The sequence below is a fragment of the Drosophila bipectinata genome, chromosome 2R (assembly GCF_030179905.1).
Source record: "Drosophila bipectinata strain 14024-0381.07 chromosome 2R, DbipHiC1v2, whole genome shotgun sequence".
Taxonomy (NCBI): Eukaryota; Metazoa; Arthropoda; class Insecta; order Diptera; family Drosophilidae; genus Drosophila; species Drosophila bipectinata.
In genome coordinates, this window is record NC_091737.1 from 7,821,706 (window position 1) to 7,841,161 (window position 19,456).

General features: G+C 42.9%; 3 protein-coding genes across 3 annotated transcripts; 2 read left to right on the forward strand and 1 right to left on the reverse strand.

Moving 5' to 3' along the window:
* The first annotated feature begins 3,489 nt into the window (after window positions 1-3,489).
* LOC108132053 (uncharacterized) lies at window positions 3,490-4,217 on the forward strand. The gene is made up of 3 exons (XM_070278783.1): window positions 3,490-3,610; window positions 3,664-3,882; window positions 3,941-4,217. The coding sequence occupies exons 1-3, from the start codon at window positions 3,505-3,507 to the stop codon at window positions 4,099-4,101; spliced, it is 486 nt and encodes a 161-aa protein (XP_070134884.1). The 5' UTR covers window positions 3,490-3,504; the 3' UTR covers window positions 4,102-4,217.
* Window positions 4,218-12,504: 8,287 nt separating this feature from the next.
* On the reverse strand, window positions 12,505-13,217 carry Gpxl (Glutathione peroxidase-like). Its single transcript, XM_017251257.3, has 2 exons — window positions 12,986-13,217; window positions 12,505-12,934 (listed from the first exon to the last, which is right to left on the reverse strand). Exons 1-2 carry the CDS (start codon window positions 13,195-13,197, stop codon window positions 12,559-12,561), a joined length of 588 nt encoding a protein of 195 aa, XP_017106746.1. The 5' UTR covers window positions 13,198-13,217; the 3' UTR covers window positions 12,505-12,558.
* Window positions 13,218-17,406: 4,189 nt separating this feature from the next.
* LOC108132039 (uncharacterized) lies at window positions 17,407-19,200 on the forward strand. Its single transcript, XM_017251249.3, has 3 exons — window positions 17,407-17,546; window positions 17,736-17,830; window positions 17,884-19,200. The coding sequence occupies exons 2-3, from the start codon at window positions 17,794-17,796 to the stop codon at window positions 18,966-18,968; spliced, it is 1,122 nt and encodes a 373-aa protein (XP_017106738.2). The 5' UTR covers window positions 17,407-17,546; window positions 17,736-17,793; the 3' UTR covers window positions 18,969-19,200.
* The last annotated feature ends 256 nt before the right edge of the window (window positions 19,201-19,456 follow it).

Below are 19,456 nucleotides of genomic sequence, written 5' to 3' on the forward strand. Positions count from 1 at the left end.
GGAATGGGGACATTGCTTGTCTACTTAAAAGTTTTCAAAGCGCTGCTTATGGCACGTGCTGGCCAGAGAGCCAGGAGGAGGTGGTTGGGTGGAGAAAGGGTGCTCGGTGGGTGGCAGGAGGCAGCAGGAAGAGCATGAGCATGAGCATGCCAAGCAAGCAAAGCGTATTAAAATACAAAGCAGCATCATTAAATGTTAAAAGTTGCCGCTGGCGGACTGGAGGGAGAACAGCAATCGCAACTACAAGTGCCCAGCCTCGGCTACAACCACTTAAAACAACAAAAACCCATCGACAAGCAAGGGGGCAGGTTGCTAAAGTACAAAAAAAATATACAGAAATATCAAAAAAATAAATGAAGAACGCGCAAGGACAATGCAGAATGCAGAAAGGGAAATTGCGCAAGCATCAAGTGCATTACTCAGGTGATTTCGCCAAACAGAAGCAAAAAACAAAACAAATGCCTGCAAATGCAAACAATTCCCACAACACCCAACAATCCCCTCCTGCCCGCCCCGAATCCCACTCAAACAAAGTCGAACAACAATCCGTTAATAATTATAATTGAAAATGTGCAACACAAACGAGGCGAACTGGGAAAACGCACTGAGCAATGCCTGGGAGCCATTTCTGGATAACATTGCGTATACGCAACGTATGCCGGTGCATTTCTGGTGATTGCGATTATTCGAATAATGCAACGCCTCAAAGCAAAGCGCCAATCAGCTGGGGATTTCCTTGCCTGGGCTCAGATGCATTCTGGCCAACTGCCAAAATACCAACCGAAAGAACCGTCCCAGGCACGTTAAAACGAACCGTAAGTAAGCCATTGTCTTTGAGGGCTGGTTGGTGTTTCCATTTCATTTGTTTTCCACTTTTTCGAACCCCTACCCTCTACTTCGATTCTGAGAGCATTCCAAGGACGTGCAATTAACTTGCCACCCACTTTGGTTCATTTTCATAATTCCAAACTTTTCCCCAGCGACAAATTTTGTGACGAATTGCACTTGATGGCAGTGAATGGAAGGACACTGTGACATACATTTTGTTTTGGCCTTTAAGGTTTTAACCAATAAATTCAAACGATAAATAAAAGCTTTTAGTTATTAAAAGACTTACATAAAACAAGCTTTTATGGACAATTTATATTTGAAATATCAGACCATTTCTCTTTGTGTAAAAGACAACCCCTCGCAGTGAAGGTCGGCCACCGCATAAGGCGATTTTGGCCAGGTTAAGTTGCTTTTGTTCCCGCTAACTAGCAGTAAGCTCCGTGGCACAGCATCCCCCTTTCCAGGTGGCATTGGCCTGGTCCTTCAGCCTTGGCAGGACAATAAAATCCGCGCACTGGCAAGTGGATCTCCGTGCCGTAGATGGAAGGAGCAGGAGCAACGCCAGGAGCGGGAGTGTAATAAAAATTGCATGTAAGTGAGTGGAAACGAGGCTGCAAGGAGGTGATGAACGAAAGGTGTTTGCCTCCAGAAATAAGATTAAATTTGACTGGCTTAGATATTAATATTTTTGTGCATATTTTGGTATTCAGAAGCCAGTAACTCGCAGCTCGAATATTAAAAGGCACTGAAAATTGTGCGACGCCTAATCGTAAATTGGAAAATCAAATTTATGCCGCTGCTGTTGTAATTATGTTGACTGTGAAACAATTTTATGGCAAATTGAGTTTTATTGGCAAGCAATGTGCCCTGCCTAGCCAGCTCATACATCATGCCAGAATGCCTCATATCGTGTATCCATAAATACACGTATATAGAGCCTACGGCTCAGATTTGGATTCAGGTTCTGGCTAAGGCTAGGAGTGGGCCACCGGCTTTGGCTTTGAATCTGAGCTGGCTTTGAGTAGTTGTCGTTGTTTTTGGTGTCCTTATCAACGGCGTCAACAAAAAAGTTTGCCAGGAACATCTCGCAAGTGCCAGGACACACGTAGATACAACAAGTCAGAGTCAGAGCCCAAATGTGTGCCTGTGGTTTTTTTTTTTTCGGGATAACCTTTTGCCGGCTTTGGATTATGATGAGTTTTGCTTTTGCCTTCACTTTGGCTTTGGCTTCTGCACAGGACTCACTGGCTGGGTGTTCCCAGGCTAAGGCTAAACTCGTAAATACCTTCATTATCGTTAAATCATGCTGAGCGGTAAGGACACAGGACGAAGGACGAGGCAAGCGAGAGAAAGTCCCTCAACTGGAGACAGTCCTCTTGTCAGTTGCCTTTTATTTGCCCTTTATGTTCCCATTTTTTTTTTTGGCCATACTGTGCGGCTTTTGGGGCTGACTAACTGAGCGACTGGCTGGCTGGCTGGCTCATGTGGAGTTTTAAATAGATTTAAATGCGCATTTAAATGAAATAAATGAGCAACATTTCACCGCACTCAGCTTGACACTGTACTTTCATGGCTTTGATTGCCAAAGGCCCGCAAGAGCACAGAGCCACGGGGAAACAGGGCCACAAGGCCAAGTTTTCGAATCAGTTTCGCGAAAAAAGGGCGTTGCCTCAACTTCTGACAACATGAATCATCCGAAAGACGAATAACTGCGCACCTAATGGCCAAAGTTCATTGCAATTTTCATATTCACGCCCAATAAACTACCAAATTAATATACAATCAGGCCACAGACAAGCAGAGAGCCCCCGAAAAAATCCCCTCTGAAAATACACTCTCTAAAAATAAACAAGCTTGGAGAATTTTCGGGAAATCGACTGGGCGATACCTATTAGTACTTGTTTCAGAGAATCAACTGCTTGACAAAACAAACTGAGTTATATGTCCACCCATCCTCCCAAAAGTCACGTTTATTTATAATGGCTTTGAGGAGAGATGCCTAAAACTTGATGCCATAAAAATGCAATTAGATGAAAATTTATGATAAATTTCTCGCCTGTTAATTAGAAAATATTCATAAATTATCCACTCAATGCTCGAAGGAATGTGCTGGGAAGTGCGTTATTTATGGATAACTTGCATTTAAGGATGTCCCGTGGCAATGTTAGAGCATTCCTTCCGGTGGTGGAAACAAATTCTAATTAAAAACTCAAAGTTGGAAAAGTTTTTGGCCCGGGAATCTTCACAAACCTGTTTGGCACCTGTTTAAGCCGGGTCGAGGCGTCAAAGCCGAACTACCTAAGTGCTCCGAGCCAAAGAGTCAGAGCTAGAGCCAGGACGAGAGCCAGGGCCAGAAAGCTGGCTGAATGTAAATATAATTGCCACTAAAGTCCAAACTAGGAAAACTTTCTAATGCACAAAGTGTCGAAAAGTTCATCCATCAAATAAACATGAATGCGTTTCTGAGTGCGTGTATGTGAATATGTATTCAAATTAGTTATTCATTCATTTAGTTGCCCTACGACATTCCGGTTCACAAACTGAATCAACTCTTCTTTAAAGTGTTTTTGGGTATGTACTCTGGGTCTCTGTTTACAGAAAACCATTTTTTGTTTACTTTTAAGAATTTGATTTTGGCGAAGAAGGAACTTCTATGAATCGATTCAGTTCGGAATGATCTGCTTCAGAGTAATGTTGGACAAAGAACAAAAAATAGAAGCGGCCATTGGCCTAGTATTATTGGTCTTTTCGGCTAGTGGTGGTCTCATATTGGATGACTGTAAGACGAATCTTTTGCTGTTAGTTTTAGTTTTAAGGACCTTATCCCTATAGATAAGGAACCTTCGGCCAGATTTGGCAAAGTTCTGATGGCATCTGCCTCTGCGTTGTTGGTATTCGGCGCTGTGGCGGCGAAAAAGGATCACAGGATAAAGATTCAAATTTTTTGGCTACTGTCATCGGTAGTCTTTTTGGCCACAACGATCAACCTGGTTAATAATCAATTTTACAGAAGTTACATTCCGTACCTCGTGCTACCACTTGCATGCGCAGGTTAGTTTTACTTATTCTTTTCTTTTAAAAATTTATTTTAATCGTAATGTTTCTTAAGGTGTTCTCCACATTGGGCTGATGTTGTGGATTTATCGTATTAACGTCAGCTTGACCAAAGTGGAAGAACATTCAGAGGATGTCACAAGTGTCAAGCCACCTCCTTATAACGAACGGGAAACCCCTAAGGTAGCCGAGAGCCTTAAAGTGGAAATGGTTTAAAAATATAACCTTTGTCATTTACTCAAACAGATAGGTGAGAAATCATTTCCCAACCTAACGAAAGAAGTATAAACGATAAAATGAATAAATCAAGCTTCTTGAAATTCTTAACCAAATTGTTGTTTGATGAAAATGGATTATCCGTTCGCCATCATCAAAGGTATTGTATTGTCCTATATAGATCAGAAATTTCTATTGCTATTTTATAAGTTTTTCCACTAAAGTTTCTCCCCTGAACCTGTTGGATTGGTAAAGCCGATGAAAAATTACTGGCTTTCTAAGTGAGTAACTTTTTGCTGAAATAAACTCCTCAGACGGATGAAGTTCGAGGCGGTAATTGGCGGAATGGATATGTTAATTAGTGGAGGGGGAACACTGTGGCTGGATTCGAGTACCAACTGGGCTAATTACAGTGGAAACTAACTACAAGTGGAACTGGCTCACGGAACTGGAAACTGGCTGTACTCTTATGTGAGAAATTTTTAATTAAAAAATGCTCCATCCACATGTTGTTGCCTCCGCTGCCACCAGTTGCCACTTGCCACTCGAAAAGTTTTGGGAAAAGTTTGTCAATTTGCACTCAGCTTCTTGAGGAGGGACAATGTTACTTTTTTTTGTTTTCATCCGCCTTTAATTAGCATGGAAAAAGGTCCAACTTACATTCGACTTCAATAATTATTCCAGCCTTGTGGTCGCAAGAAAATATATTTTCCGGCATAAATTATTCGGCTTTATTTGTGGCCTAAAAGAAAATGTGAAAAAGCAGTCTCAGCTCCCTGTCATTCTGAGCTCCCATCGATCGATTTCCGTTTAATATCTCCGACATATTATGCCGGCATTTTCCCGGGGCTCACGAGTAAATATGCCAAATCATTGTGGCAATTTGGGTGGCATTCGATTTGGTTCAAGTCGGCACGTATTTAGAGCCTGGCTATTGGCCATTGGCCAAGGGCCGAGCATAAAAATTATATTAAATTGGCATTAAAATCATGGCCTGGTCATTGCCAATAGCAGTAACAGCAGCAGCCACTTCGGATAGCCATTAAAATAATAACCAGTCCAGACCAAGGTCCGACATGTTTCGGCCAAAGGTCAGAGGCTCGGCTGAGGGGCTGGCCGAGACCACAATGTGTGCTTAAGCATGGACAGCACGTGCTCCAATAGACTCCATCGCCAGGACCCTGCAACATACTTATGCAAATAATCCCTTGCTGGTCCTGTCCGGTTCTAGTCGGGAAGTTCCATTTTGGAATTGCAATTCAATGATCGAACGAACATGGCCTCCCAGGGAGTTCCAAAGAGCCAACGGGTTTTAATGGCCAGCAGATTTAATTTCCTGTCAACCGCTGACCCAGATTAGAAGGACACCAGCGAAAAATTGTTTGTCTTTCCAGTTTTGCAAGAGTTTACGGAAAAAAGCAAAGCTGGGTCTGTTTTCCCTGAAATGTATCAATTTATCTCTAAGTCTACTATCCCCCTTAGAAAATACGTTTAATTTTTAATAATCCATTTCGCTTAGTGTAGCAGTCAGCTTGGCCAACGGGCGGCTAGGCCATTAACTCATTAAGCGGACAGCTCGACATCATCAACCCATTGAAGTTGTCGACATTGATTATGGGAATACCGCAGCTGGAGTTCAATTACACAAAATTAAAGTCCCGGATGGTTGAAAGGTTCCGCCACTTCGTGGCACCATAAATTATGCATTCGAGGATCTGACAGCCGGAGCCGAAATCGAAACTGAGACCGAAACTTGGACGTAAGGAAACTAGGAGTAAACGCGATTATCTTAATTTATGCAGGGTCAGGAACGGGATGGGATGGGTTCTAGGGATTACTTATGCGTATCGGGCGGTTTGTGCAGCCCTTGAAATAAATATAAATTGCAAAAAACTGTCAAAGCCAAAACGGTTTGAAAAGTCCGAGCTCGAGCTGGCCAAAAGGGGAATGCAATGGGCCAAAGCAATTCCTATAGCCGCACACACTCTGACTACTTGTGGCAGATGTGGCATGTGTGTGCGCTTGGCTGTGGCACAATAAAGAAATTTTTATCGCTGCCGCATTTGACATCTGAAGTATGCGCTGCAAAATTTATTGTTGCTCCGTTGTTTCAATAAACAAGAACAACGACTGACGACCGGCGACTGGGGCAACAAAAGGCGAATAAAAAGCAAACCGAAGAACCCATAGAACGGCCATATCCAGAGTGCAGAGCACCCGATTGGAATTTCAATTTGAGCTTTTATCTTTGGGCCAGGCCTTTGACATGCAAAGACAACAATGGCGAGGAGCGGTGCAAGGGTAGTCCTACCTGTTGAAAAATAGTTACGGCTCTGACCCCACGGGCAATAGGAGTGTTCCGGAGTCCACAGTTTGGGGTCCACAGTCCGCAGTCCGGAGGCTGTCAATGATCGTTTAAGATTGCCGCCGTAATTGTGTCGGTTGTTTGTTCCTCGGCTCTTTTTTGCCAGCAATCAGCTTATACATATTGCATGGCCAGGCTGCAATAAAACCATTTCCATTCCCAACGCACTTACCCACACACTCATACCAAACAAGACCAGAACCAGGAGCAGTAGCAGGAGCTGCGTGTCCTTCAGACGACGCCGGACTGCTTATCCTCGCACGTGCCCACTGCACGATGGGCACAATGACAGCTCGGCAAAAGAACTGGAACACCTAGAAAAATTCTAATAGTCTTAAATTGTTTGTACAGTGAACAATAAACAATAGTAAAGTCTTAGATTTATTAAAGTAAAATAAAGAGTTTGTAAATTATTTGTTTAAGCTTTTTGCTTCTACAAAATATACCTAAGCATAGTTAAAATTCTAAATAAGTACACCTTGTGAATATTTTTAACGAAAAGCACTGTTGCAATATAAGCTTAAGCATAATGAAGATTTAAGACGATAACGTTGAGATTTGCCCACCGCCACCAAGACAAATAAAGTAAATTTTTTACTTCTTAGAACGAAAAAAGACTAACGCTGTCAAAAGATGAAAAAAATTTTTTGCGTTTTTAAGGTCCAAATTTTTATAAAATTTCAAAAAATTCGTTTATAATATTAAGGTTACATATACATATTTATCCTCTAAAAAAGCTAAATTTAATACCTGAAGTTGGAATCTCAAACCCTAAATAATAAATAATAATATAAAATAAGTTTTAACAATTATTTCTCAAAACCACACTTAAATTCAAACCAGTTTTTATGTTTTACATTAATTTTAGGTAGGATTTTTTACATATTGAAATATTACATTTGAAAAGTTCAAAAGCGTATTTCAAGAGTGAATTTTCTTTTTTTCTTGTTGGGTAAACTTTAAAGTGTAGCTTGCAACGCAATAGGTACACCTGCTGTCGGAAAATCCACTCACATACACTGGAACACGCACCCTCATACTCACTCACACTTGTGCAAACACGCAGTGCATGTGACGTCAATGCGAATGCGTTTCGATGTGGCTGCCAACGTTGCGTATACGCAATGTCAGAAAGTAGTCCGCCCGGTATTCGGCTCTTTTACATAACAATAGCATTTCGCCTGGGCGCTAAGTGTGACAATAAATTGTGCCGTCAACTTGTATTTATCTATATCGTGACCATTTCCTGTCCCGGCGGGTGAAAGTTTTGTTAGGCGCCGCTACAACAACAACGTTGTGTGGTGGGTGTGAGTAGTGAGTGGCGAGTGGAAAGTGGCAGGTGTTGGCGAAAAAAGGAGGCCCGCTTTATTACCTTGGTGCGGTGGCATGCTTTTTTGCTGCCCTTCAGGTTCATTGTATCCCGCAGCACTTTTTCTCTCCCTCCCGGTCTATCAAAGGACATTGTATTCCTGCGCGTGTGTGTGGGAATCCTTTTTGGGACTGTGGAGTGGATATTAATTTCGCATGGCTCGCGTGTGTTGGGGAAACAAATGCGAAAAAAGGCACAAAGACAGCCACAATGCAGTACCATCACCGTGGGGACTATCTCTGGGGCATAATTTGCGTTTAATGAATTGTGCAAAAAGATTTTTATTCACTTAGCCCGGCAGACACACATAGGGACACACACAAGGACACTCGCATGCGAGACCATAAGCCGCTTAGCGGAATTTTTGGTCTAGAAAAAATTAAAACGCTTCTCAGCCGGGATTACTTTCCGATCAATTATTTAGTCATTAGCGTTACAATAACCCACTAGGCGTGTGCGTGGAATTTGTTTGATCGATGGCAGTGGACAAGACGGAGTCTACTAATTAAGATTAATTAGTGAAACGGAATTTTCAATTACGATTTCGGTCTCGGGTCAGTCTTAAAGAAACTTAAAGGAAAGTACACAAAACATAAGAGAGGGAGCATGGGGGCAGTGGCACTCTGAAATCTGTCAGTTCATCATTTCAAGTGCAACAACAACACCAACAATGCTTAACACCACATCAAGTTAAGATGATAGCCGTCATGACAACAACACACGCCAAACTTTTCAAGATACACAAAGGCAGCCGAAAAAAAGGAGAGAACCCAGGCCCAAAAAAGCGGGGAACTGGGTGGCTGTATGGCGGCTGTAATTTACACGCTTTTCCCTCCACCCAGGCCACCTCGTCCCCCTCCGCCTGCGCCTGTCCCACATCAACGTCAGACAAACGCTTTTCCTGATAGCGGACATCCTCCCCGAGCAGTGCACACTAGGCGTATACGCAATACGCCTTTATCTTACGTCAAGATGCGGACGAACGTAAAGTGCGTGAATGAGCGTGTGTCCCGCATTTAATGCGGTCTGCCTTGGCGATAAACTTTTGCAGCTGTCTCGGGCCCAGTTCTGCCTCCTATCTCCGCCACGCGGCCCCACACCGCCACAGCCGCCTTTTATTTGGCATTTTTTGGATTGCCGCCTTCCGTTTGGCTCAATCATTTTACGTCTCATAAAACATAAATAGCAATCGATTCGTGAAGGGGTCCCTCAAGTCGGCGGCTTCACTCCGGGCGCTTCCTACCTTCCCGCACACTCATTGTTTCGTCGGCGACAATTTGAATTACCCTTGGCAGAGATAAAGCCTCCGAATTCGAACTCGAGGTCTCTAACACGATTCTGGCATACTCTTACTGACTCGTTGGAATTTCAGACGCGGGCATTCCCCCAACGAAAAGTAAACAAAGACTGGAATAGATATTTCCCAGAATTTTTTTAAATAAACTAATTTTGCCCAGCAGACAAATTAGTCTAAACACAAATGCATGTACATATGTACGTGTTTATATATTTACTAAAAATATTTGCTTTTTAAATGAAGCCATGATTTGTAGGTTTTTTAATAAATGTTTATATTTCATGCATCATTTTATTATTTAAACTGTTTATTTACTTTCTTTTTCCCCTATTCGATTATTTTATGTTTAGAATAATTATTTAAAATATTAAATATATTTTTCTTTCCAATTTCAACATAGGGTTGATGTAAAAAAAGTGAAAAACACAATGCCATAGGTAGCAACGTCAAGGGCGCTCGCATGTATCCTTTTCAAGGATATAGACAGTCAAGGTTGTTGTATGTTTTACGATTTTACGCTGTACTTTCCTGTCGCTGTTGTTGTAGCCATTGTTGTTGGTGTTGCTGTTGTCATTATTGTTGTGTTTGCTGGTTGCTCTCCAGGGCAACATTTGGCGGTTACTTGCCCGCGAGCGGCTAAGTCTATAATGCAGCATTATTTTATGTCGAGCCAAGCAATTTATTGAATTTTCTTCTTCTACGTTTCTGCTTCGATTTTGGGTCTTCTTGTGCTTTTTTTTTTTTTTTGTTTCTTGTGAGGGGAAAATGTGTTGAAGTATTTTATGGGTCTTTTGGGCGAATATCAATAAATTTTTAATATGATAAAGTGAGTCAAATGATGATTGAAATCGAGCCTTGAATTCACATTGCTTATCCAGATCAGGTTGGCTTGTCCCTTTGTCTCTTTTTTTGTCCTCCACTTTCACTTTCACCATTACACTCCACTCCGTGCCGAGACTTTGTTCATTTTGCAGTATTTTCAGTGCACAAATTGAATTCAGTTCTCCATGGCTTTCTTGTGGCCTTTGTGCCATCCGAGCTCCCTTTTTTGCACGCTCTCTGCCATCTGCCATTTGCGATTTGCCATTTGCATTTGACTGGCATGCAAAAAAGAGAAAAATAGACTGCAGAAACGATAAGAAAATTGCAATTCCCACTACAGCAGCAGCTACAGCAGACACATATGCGACAAAGAGGGCTCTACAGAAAGGGGCGGGGGGGTCTAAGCTGCTTAGCCAGGATGAGGAGAAAAGGACCAAGTCGCCAAATTCAATTGACGTTGACCAAATCAAATCAAAAGCGAATCAATGGAAAATGCCACTAAATTTCGGTGATTTCAGCATGCAAATTTAAACGAAATATTTTGCCAGTTCCCCCAAATCAGACCCCTTTGCCGGAGATAAAGGGGTTCAGATCTCCTGCCTGTCATACAAGTTTAATTGGCTAATATTTAGCTTTATCTGCCCCGGTGCCGCACACATTTAATTACTACACCGTTGGCAATAATTTATAATACTAATTAAAATTTGGAGCACGCACTCGCACACACAGGCATAAATAATCACCGGAGAATGGAGAATGCGCCGTCGGCATTGAAAATTTTCATTTGCATGCAGACAACACGCACTCACACACACACGGGGGGTGTGCTACCTTTATCAATCAAATGTTAATTAAGTTTCAACTCAGGCAACCGAACTGAAATGCCAAACCAACTAACAAACCAACTTTTTCGCGAAGGGTTCTCCTCGACTTCGGCGACAGCGGCGACGGGGTTGAGGAACCCATTTCTCTTGAAAAATTAAATTGGTCGAGGGGCTTTCCATTTGAAGCTTATTACGCATACGCCTTGTCAGCCAGCAGCCAGTAGACGCTAGTCGGCAGTCGGCAGCCGCAGCCGGCATGCAAAATGCAAAAGTAATGTCCTCATCAAATAAAATTACCCAACTGATGCTGCCTCTTAAATAAAAACCAGGGAAAAAAAAAACTATTTTATGTGGAGGGCAAAAAACGGAAAGAAAATGTGTGCGTAACCGGAAGTGTATGCTGAACACCCCCTTGTGCCGCCCCCCTTTCTTGCCACTCTTTTCATGATATTGTCAGACTTGTTTGTAATGGTTTTTTGTTTAACATGCGCACAGATTGATGAGTGGCCAAATTGTACACAGCCGCAAATTGTGGCAATTTCGGTTACTGTCAACGTTGAACGCCCTCACACATACACGCAAACTCGTGCAGAGGCATGTGGCAAATGTGCAGGCACGTTTTTATGTTGCAAGCAGCCAGGCCGAGGAGCCAGAGCAGCCAGGGGATCTGGAGGAGCTGGAAGAGCCGGTGGAGGCAGAAAGCTTGTTTGCATGCCAACAAGGAGTGGCTACCAAAACAGAAAACGGAGAATAGCAGGAACCGAGCCAGAAACAGAAGCCACCACTCGCCCGGAGTCAGGATCCTTTGCGGTTTTGGCAAACGGATAGAGGGAAGCAGAGCCGAGCCGAGTCGAGCCGAGGGGAATGCAGCAGGAAGTTGTCCTGGCCAGCCCAATTCCGTTTCAACCTGGCCTAACTGCATTCCGAGTTTCCACAATTTTTTGGCATTTTAACACACATATTTTCTGTATTTTTGGTTTTTTTTTTCTGGAAAATATTTTGCATTTTTGAGATAAGGATTTAGGTTTTAGATATTAAAGCCACTTTTTAGAGAAAGAGTTTAAGTTGAAATAATATTGTGTGAAATAATGCTTTGTTATAATTACAATATTACTCATACGCAGTGGTGTCGATGTTTTCTGATAAATTTTTGGCATTTTTGGGACAAGAGCTGAGCCTGGCACAATAATTTAATTATTTTTAACAACAAAAGAAGTAGAAGGATATAAGAAATTTCCTTTTGTTGCAACTTTTGAAATCCATTTATTAAAATTAACAAAGTCTTGAAGCTTTTCTCACAAAAGAAGACTCTTCTGATTCTCAACAGGTTTTCAGATCACGTTCAGCTGGGAGACAAAAAAGAAGTTTCGTTTCAAAGAAATTGTAATGTTCTTTCTCTCGTTCAGAGATTCCTGCAGAGGGACCAACCAAGGACACAAAGCATTCGATTGGCTTTCAGGAGCTGGTTGGCCGCCATGGGCCACGGGGTAGATGTTTGATGTGACGTGAGCCAAGCTGCAGTGGTAACTGCATTTTGATAAAGCGAAGTGACAAGTGCAGCAGACCAAAAGGTCATTTGGCCATTTGCAACTGACAGGAGTCAGCGGCGAGGTGACAGGTGAGGCGATGAAACAGAAGAGGCGAAACACAGGTAAGAGTTTCGAAAAGAAATCGCCTGACATGCCCGGCGACCGTCACCAGTAATCCCCAACGATAACGCATGACGTTGTCACATTTATGCCAGCGGGCGTGGGGGTAAAAACGCTGCTGTTTCTCATATTTATTTGGCTTCCAGCAGCAACCTCTCAATGTCATTTGCCAGGAAAGCTGGCTCCTTTTCCGCGCCATAGCGGCCCCGGATATTTCCCCTCCGATCGATCAGAAACTTGACAAAATTCCACTCTATCGCCGGTGCCTGTCGGGTTAGAAGCTTATAGAGAGGATCTGCACTGCGTCCGTTTACTTTGATTTTTGCAAAAATATGTCCTATATTGGCTTCCTTTTGGCGGAGATGTTCTAGCATTTCCTGGCCATCGGCCTCCGGCATCTGTGCTCCGAATTGGTTGCAAGGGAAGTTCAGGATTGTTAGGCCGCGTTTCTCATACTTTTCCCTAAGTTCGTGTAGGCCAGCATATTGTGAAGAGGTTAATCCGCATCTGATAGAATACTATTATTATTTGAGTTTAAAATTTAATGATTGCATCCACCTGGAAGCTATATTCACGACCAGCAGCACTTGGCCCGCAAATTGGCTGAGGCTAATGGGCTGTCCAAAAGTGTCCTTGACCGTCAGGGATAATACCTTTAGGCGCCAACGCATAGCTTCCAGGTCCTGATAGAGGCTGTAATATGTGACGAGAGTTACCAGAATTCCCAATCCGGCAATGAGGGCGAGAAATACAGTTTCTGTTCTCGCCATGGTGGCATCCAACTAACTGGATTTGGAGTAAAGGCATTTTTTAAGCGGTAGCTACAGGGTATGACAGTACGGGGGCATATACGTTAAATGATTAACAACGAAATTATACAGAATAAAGGCCCCTTCCCTCAAACTACCAGGTATCACACAGTCGACTAAGTCCTCTCCACCCCCTCTAGTTTTTGGCCAAATCGATTCGACAGGCCAATTGTGCGTGAACCAAAACTGTTGAGAATCGCATTTAAATGTGCGGCGCTTCCGCTCCGCTTCCAGTCATATGTCAAAATGGAAAAAGAGGAACAAAAAATATATATGTGGCAAGCAGGCAGGCGGCAAAAATTGAATTTGGCCAAAACGGGCGCCGAATTGCATGCGCTGACCCACGAACCGAGTTGCACGTTAACTTAATTTTAAACTTTTTCTGCCCTTCTCTGAAATGGGAACAGACACACACTCGCACACTCTCGTCCCGAAAACAACAAAAAGTTGAACAATCGTAACGAAATAATTGAATTTTCATTTCCGTTTTATGTGTTTACTTCCGCTCCATGGCCCTCCGATCCACCACCCCTCAAGGACTCTCCTCCCGTCCACTAGGTGTATGTGTGTGAGTGTCTGATTTCGGCCTATTTGTATACAAAAGGCAGTCAATTTCTGCCAGCTTGAGAAAACTTTTTAAGTCAATTGTCAAAAAAGTTTTTAACACGGCCACCGCCAGGCCCCTCCTTCTTCGGGGCAGCCCCTTTTGTATTGCTCTGTTTCATTTTCGCTGCCAAATTGAAATATAATTCGCCCGAATTTCGGCTTTTCCACTTACACTTGTATGTTGTTTGGACGTGGACTATAAATCAATGACTGGGGCAGGCGGCCGAGAACGGCGAAAGGCGTTCGACTGAAATTGATTTAGAATTTCGGGTTGAGCGGGGCGTGGCTGCCTTTTGTCGTCTGTCAAGTGGGTACCGGGGAAAGTGTCTGAAACGTCAGTGCATTTCATCGATTGCCCAGTCCCTCGAGTAAAGTTTGGGGCCCGAAGCCGTAAGTTAGGTATTTCACATGCAGGGCATGCAATACCTTTTAAAAAGTCATAGAGACTGGGGTGAGCTTAAAGCTACATATGTGTCGCCATGTTCTTCAAAGTACGAAATCTTATTGAAAAAATTCACAAACTTTACTGGCAAGCTGAAAAAACACAGGTCTTTTGTGAAATCCATAAAATCCGACAAGACTTACCGCAAAAAATTATTACTAATCCTCCTAATAGCACTAGCTTAAGTATACTATAATCTTAAAAAATATATATGTACATCTTCTCGCTGATCTAAGAAATATGATTAAGTCTAGAGGTTTTGCATATTTGATGCACTTGGCCCTTGGAACTTAATAAACACCCGCACTCCCGGTTACAGGTTATAAACCCGGCGCACTAAACTCGTAAACATGAAAACGCATTAAAGTCGCTGAACCACAACTCGTTGTTTTATGGCCAAAAAGGAAGCTCAAGCCCTTCACCACTCGACTTTCTGGAAACTATGCAAACTCTCGAAACTCCGACCCCCATTTCCATCTGGTTTTGTCTAAGCGTCGGCCATCATTTCTACTTTTGTTGCATCATTTTTCACTATTAACTGGGCCCGTAAAAGTGCCAGAGCAGCAGTCAAACGTTTGGGCCAATAAAATTTTTGACATGTGACACAGGACGGAGTTTTTTACGATTGAAACTACCATACCGACTCTGGAAACTTGGCCCGAACCAGGCCAGGTGTTGCCACTTTTTGAGCTGAGTTTCCTTGGCTCCCCTGACTACTTGGCTCCTGTTCCTGCATCGCCACTTGTCATTTGCCACTCGCTACTTGCCACTCGCGCATTTAATTAAGTTTACGCCGCACTGCACACGCAAAAGGACCAAGGACGTTATTAATTAAATTCCTTTATACACAGGTTAAGCCAGTAACCTCCATCGCCTTCCTTTTGTGTGTCAACAATTGGAATATTAACGAGCCAACTAATGAAACTTTACAAAGACACTCGCTCCACCACGCGGTTCCACCTACTCCCACCTTTCTCCAAATTCCCAGCATCGAAAGCGAAACATTTAATAAACGCCTTTGTTTCTGATTTTGGCCAAGATCAAAGCCCAACAGTCCTGGCTAAAGCCAGTCTGCCAAAGCAAATCAAATTCAAAACTAGAGAACTCGAAGCCTCCTACTACTTGAGGTGCACAGGGAAAAATCTGAAAACTTAGTTTATGGTTTCAAAACCCTAATCTGAAAACTTAGTTTATGTTTTCAAAGCCCTTATCTGAATTTATTAAATAAAAACTAAAAATCAAAAAAGTTAAAATATAAATAAATATAATATAAAATTTAAAATGAATTGCCTTTCGTGTCCCTTGCCTTTTTTGTGTCAAGAGAAGTACCATGTATTGTTGCTAAGTGTTATTTGGTTAAGACTAGGAAAGACTATAGGAGCCTTCTATATATTACTACCTTATAGTAATATAGTGTAGAGTACAAAATATTCATAATATTTTTAGTTACAGTGCTCATTGGGTGGCATTCTAAGCGATTGGGGTTGAATTGTAGTCGATCGTCAGGGGAGCCCCGTGTCTGCGTGTAAATCCCATCGAGATGATGGTGATGCACTCCGGAGAAGGGTTCGGACCCTTTATAAGCCACGACCTGTACATCAAAGGCGAAAAGAGACACGCTCACACCCATTGCGGAGTCATAACCCAGACATATGCAGAAAGGATACAGGACATGGGTGAGTATATTACCCAAACGTATTTAAGCCGCTTGTCGAGCGCGCAAAGCCAGTGGGGGAAAATCGACTTTTATTCAATACACTTGGAAAATCATCTCGAAAAAATCGTGAATCGAGATAAGAGGATGGTCAGAGAATGGAGTGGGTGTGGGGGCGGGAGCTTCAGCAATATGCGAGTATAAATGTGCAAATCCCCAATGCAGCAACAGCTGCTGTCCCTGCCCCATGCCGCCAGTCTCTTAGACCCTTCCAATTCCTTGCCCCGTTCCTTGCTGCACTCGCTTGGCATTTACATTTAAGCTGATAAGCAAAAGTGCCCTCGCCCCTCCAGCAGCGTGTCCTGGTTAAGTTCCCGCCTGCGCCTCTCACCTGAGCGTTAAGTCGCCTTGAAGTATGCCACACGTATCGACAGAACGGCGTGGTGCGGCAGAAAAAATTGTTTGTTCAAAATGTCGCAAGTTTATGAAATGGCGTGAGCTGCCAGCCAGGAATTTACATTTGACGCACGCACTTTACATTATTAATGCCCCAGGCCGAAGGCGGCTGGAAAAGCGAAATCAGAGACATTTTAATGGGATTCGAAGGTAAAGTATCCCTTAATTGATGGGATGAGTTTAACTCATTTTTCCTTGATATTATATTATAATTGTTAATATTAAAATTCGTTACAATGCTTCCATCACCAACTAAATGGTGAAAATCCTAAAAACTTAATACAAAATGGGTTGAAGAATTCTGATAACAATAAGTCTTTCAAAATAAAGTATTAAATATTAATCCCATATAGGCATAGACTAATAGCTTGATTATATTTTAAAATTCCATCAAAGTAAGCAGATGTTTGTATTTCCTTAAAGAATGCCTGCTTAGTTTTTTAACTTTCTTAAAACAAACACACACCTGAGCACTACTGGGTATCAAAATTAGACAGAGTAATGGGGGATTCCAGAGTGTTTACAAGTGCGTATGCACGAATATGTTAGTGTGGGCCCGGTGTCTGGGTTTATTTGGAAAATTCTTCAGCCATTTCGCAAATGTATCGCATTTCCGTTTCCCGTTTTCCGTTTCAATGTTTGCACTTTTACGCTTCGCTGAGAGTTTTCCAATTTTTGCTGCTAATATTTATTAATCAAGTAATAGCTATCGAACACTTGAGTCTCCTCCTGCCGCCCGATATGTGGGTGTGCGTGTGTGTCGTTATTATTGGTGGGTGGTGGGTTGCCGCTACCAGGAGCTCTTGATTTTTGCACGAAAAATTGATTGGAAATTTATAAGCTAAACTTTTTCCACTGTTTGCTTTTGTTTGCGGCTCACGAAACAAACTTTTTTTTCGTTGGTTTGGTGTGCGGTTTTTTGTGGCTGCCATTTGCAGCACTTGAAAAGGTCGCCACAGCTGTGAGTGTGACTGTGTGCATGGTAAATTTCCAATCAGAAAAATATTGAAATACCATTTTTTTTAGCCCGGGTCATAGTAACCTTTTGCCAACTCCCAGCTGTCTGTCAAAGCATAGCCCTAAGGCCGGAAACGTTTCTAGTCATTCGAAATAGAAACCTTGTGCCGAGCACACATCCCCCTCCAAAAAAAAGTAAGTTTAAAAATCTGAAAAAAAAAACAAAAAAAAAATGAAAAAAAATATATAAAAAAGTAAAATTTCATAAGTAAAAAAAATAAAATTTCATAAAAATGAAATAAAAAAAAAGTGAAAAAAAAAAGAAAGTGAAAATAGTTTTTGTGAGCTTTCGGTTAACCTTTTCAATTCTTTTTGATCCTGCAGATTGCTGCCTTCCAAAAGCCTTTCAAGAAGCAAATAAACCGCAAATAGTCCTGTAACAATGGCTGATATTAATAAAATGCTGGTGTTATTAGTTAGTAAGTACATTCTCGATAATTCATCCCAAATGCTGGATTTATTTTCATAACAGGTATCGTCTTGGTAACGATGAGCCCCTTTCCCGGTCAGTGCCTGACATTGCAGCGTTCTCAGAACGCATCTACATGCAACCAGACCACTGTCGCTCTTACCACTGCCGCTCTTACCACAGAGCCACCGAAGGTAGAGACCATTCAAGCGGTTGCTATCAACTCAACCACTACCATCATGTCAAAGGATGACAACTCCACTACTCCAAAGATCGCCACAGCGGTGCCGATCAAAATCGTCCCTGTGAACAAGACCAGGGCCTCTGGAAAGGTCGAGCTGCATCGCCCAAAGCGCCGCATGGAGCTGGACGAGCCACGCAAGCCCCACCACAAGCGTCGCCACCAGGGTGTGGCAGACGCAGGCGCGGTTGCCCATGGCACTCCACTTGCTGTCCCCCTGGATGCGCCTATGTCCCCCTCTCCGCCACCATCGCCCTTTGTCTACTACAACAAGATGGTCTCGCCGGACGGCCAACACGAAGTGAAAGAGTTCGAGCTGCTGGCTCCCAACATGGTGATCGAGAGTGTGCAACAGGAGATGAACTACGGACCAGAGGTGCTGCCGCCTGAGCTGGCCGGAGTGCTCCTGCTGAATGCAGCGGAGAACGTACCACACGCCCACTCTGGTGGCTCAAAGCATCACCATAAGCACAAGTCTTCGCAGGCCCTGCCGCCAATGCTGTACATGCTGCAGCAGCTCTTGCAGCCTGCTCTTGAGGGTAACGACATGGTGGTGGAGCCACCAAAGGAACCACGCAACAGGATGAACTCGCCTCTTTACCAGTTCCTCGACGGAGCAATGGACGTAGCCTTGCGCAACAACCAGGACCTGGTCCTGGAGCACCTCCTGGGAGATCACCTGGAGCTCGAGCACGAGAAGGAGATGGAGCCTAAGAGAAATGCCAAGGACAAACTTAATGGAAAGAAAACCAAGAAGGAGGAGTACAAGAAGGACATGTTCATCCCAAACGAGGTGCAGGACGAGCTATTGGTCAGCTGCCCCATTCACCATGAAATTCATCCAAACCGCGATGGAGACATGGTCGACGACGAGGTGGTTCTGGTTAACGAATGTCATGTGGTCTAAGTTAGGGTTAAGGAATGGGTTATATGGGGTACTTGGTATATGGAGCAGTTTTTTTCGATCAAAGGTTTTTCTAAATTTTTAGGTTTTTCTGTTTGGTCCCTGGGCGTAATATTAGGCAAGGTCGAGCTTAAATTGTTAAATGTTTATGTTCATGTTCTGTATTTTCCAGTTTTTCATAACCACAACTTTTTGGAGGGGAATTATAAAAATAAAACTACACACACAAACTAAAGACTTTCTTCTTTGGCAAAAATAACCTTGGAATAAATAGAAATCTCTTTGGTTGGATAATAAACCTTCGGGAATGCCATTACCATGCAGATTGGCCATTGTTACACTCTCTAACAAACGTCAAACTTTTGCTACAATCCATACAGTCTTGCCGGCCACTCCCATGGGCTGGATTGGTTTTCCCTTGAAGTTTTCCTTCGTTTTCATTAACAAAATCGATTTGATGTTGCCAGCCTGCCGCCCACCTTGGCACATCC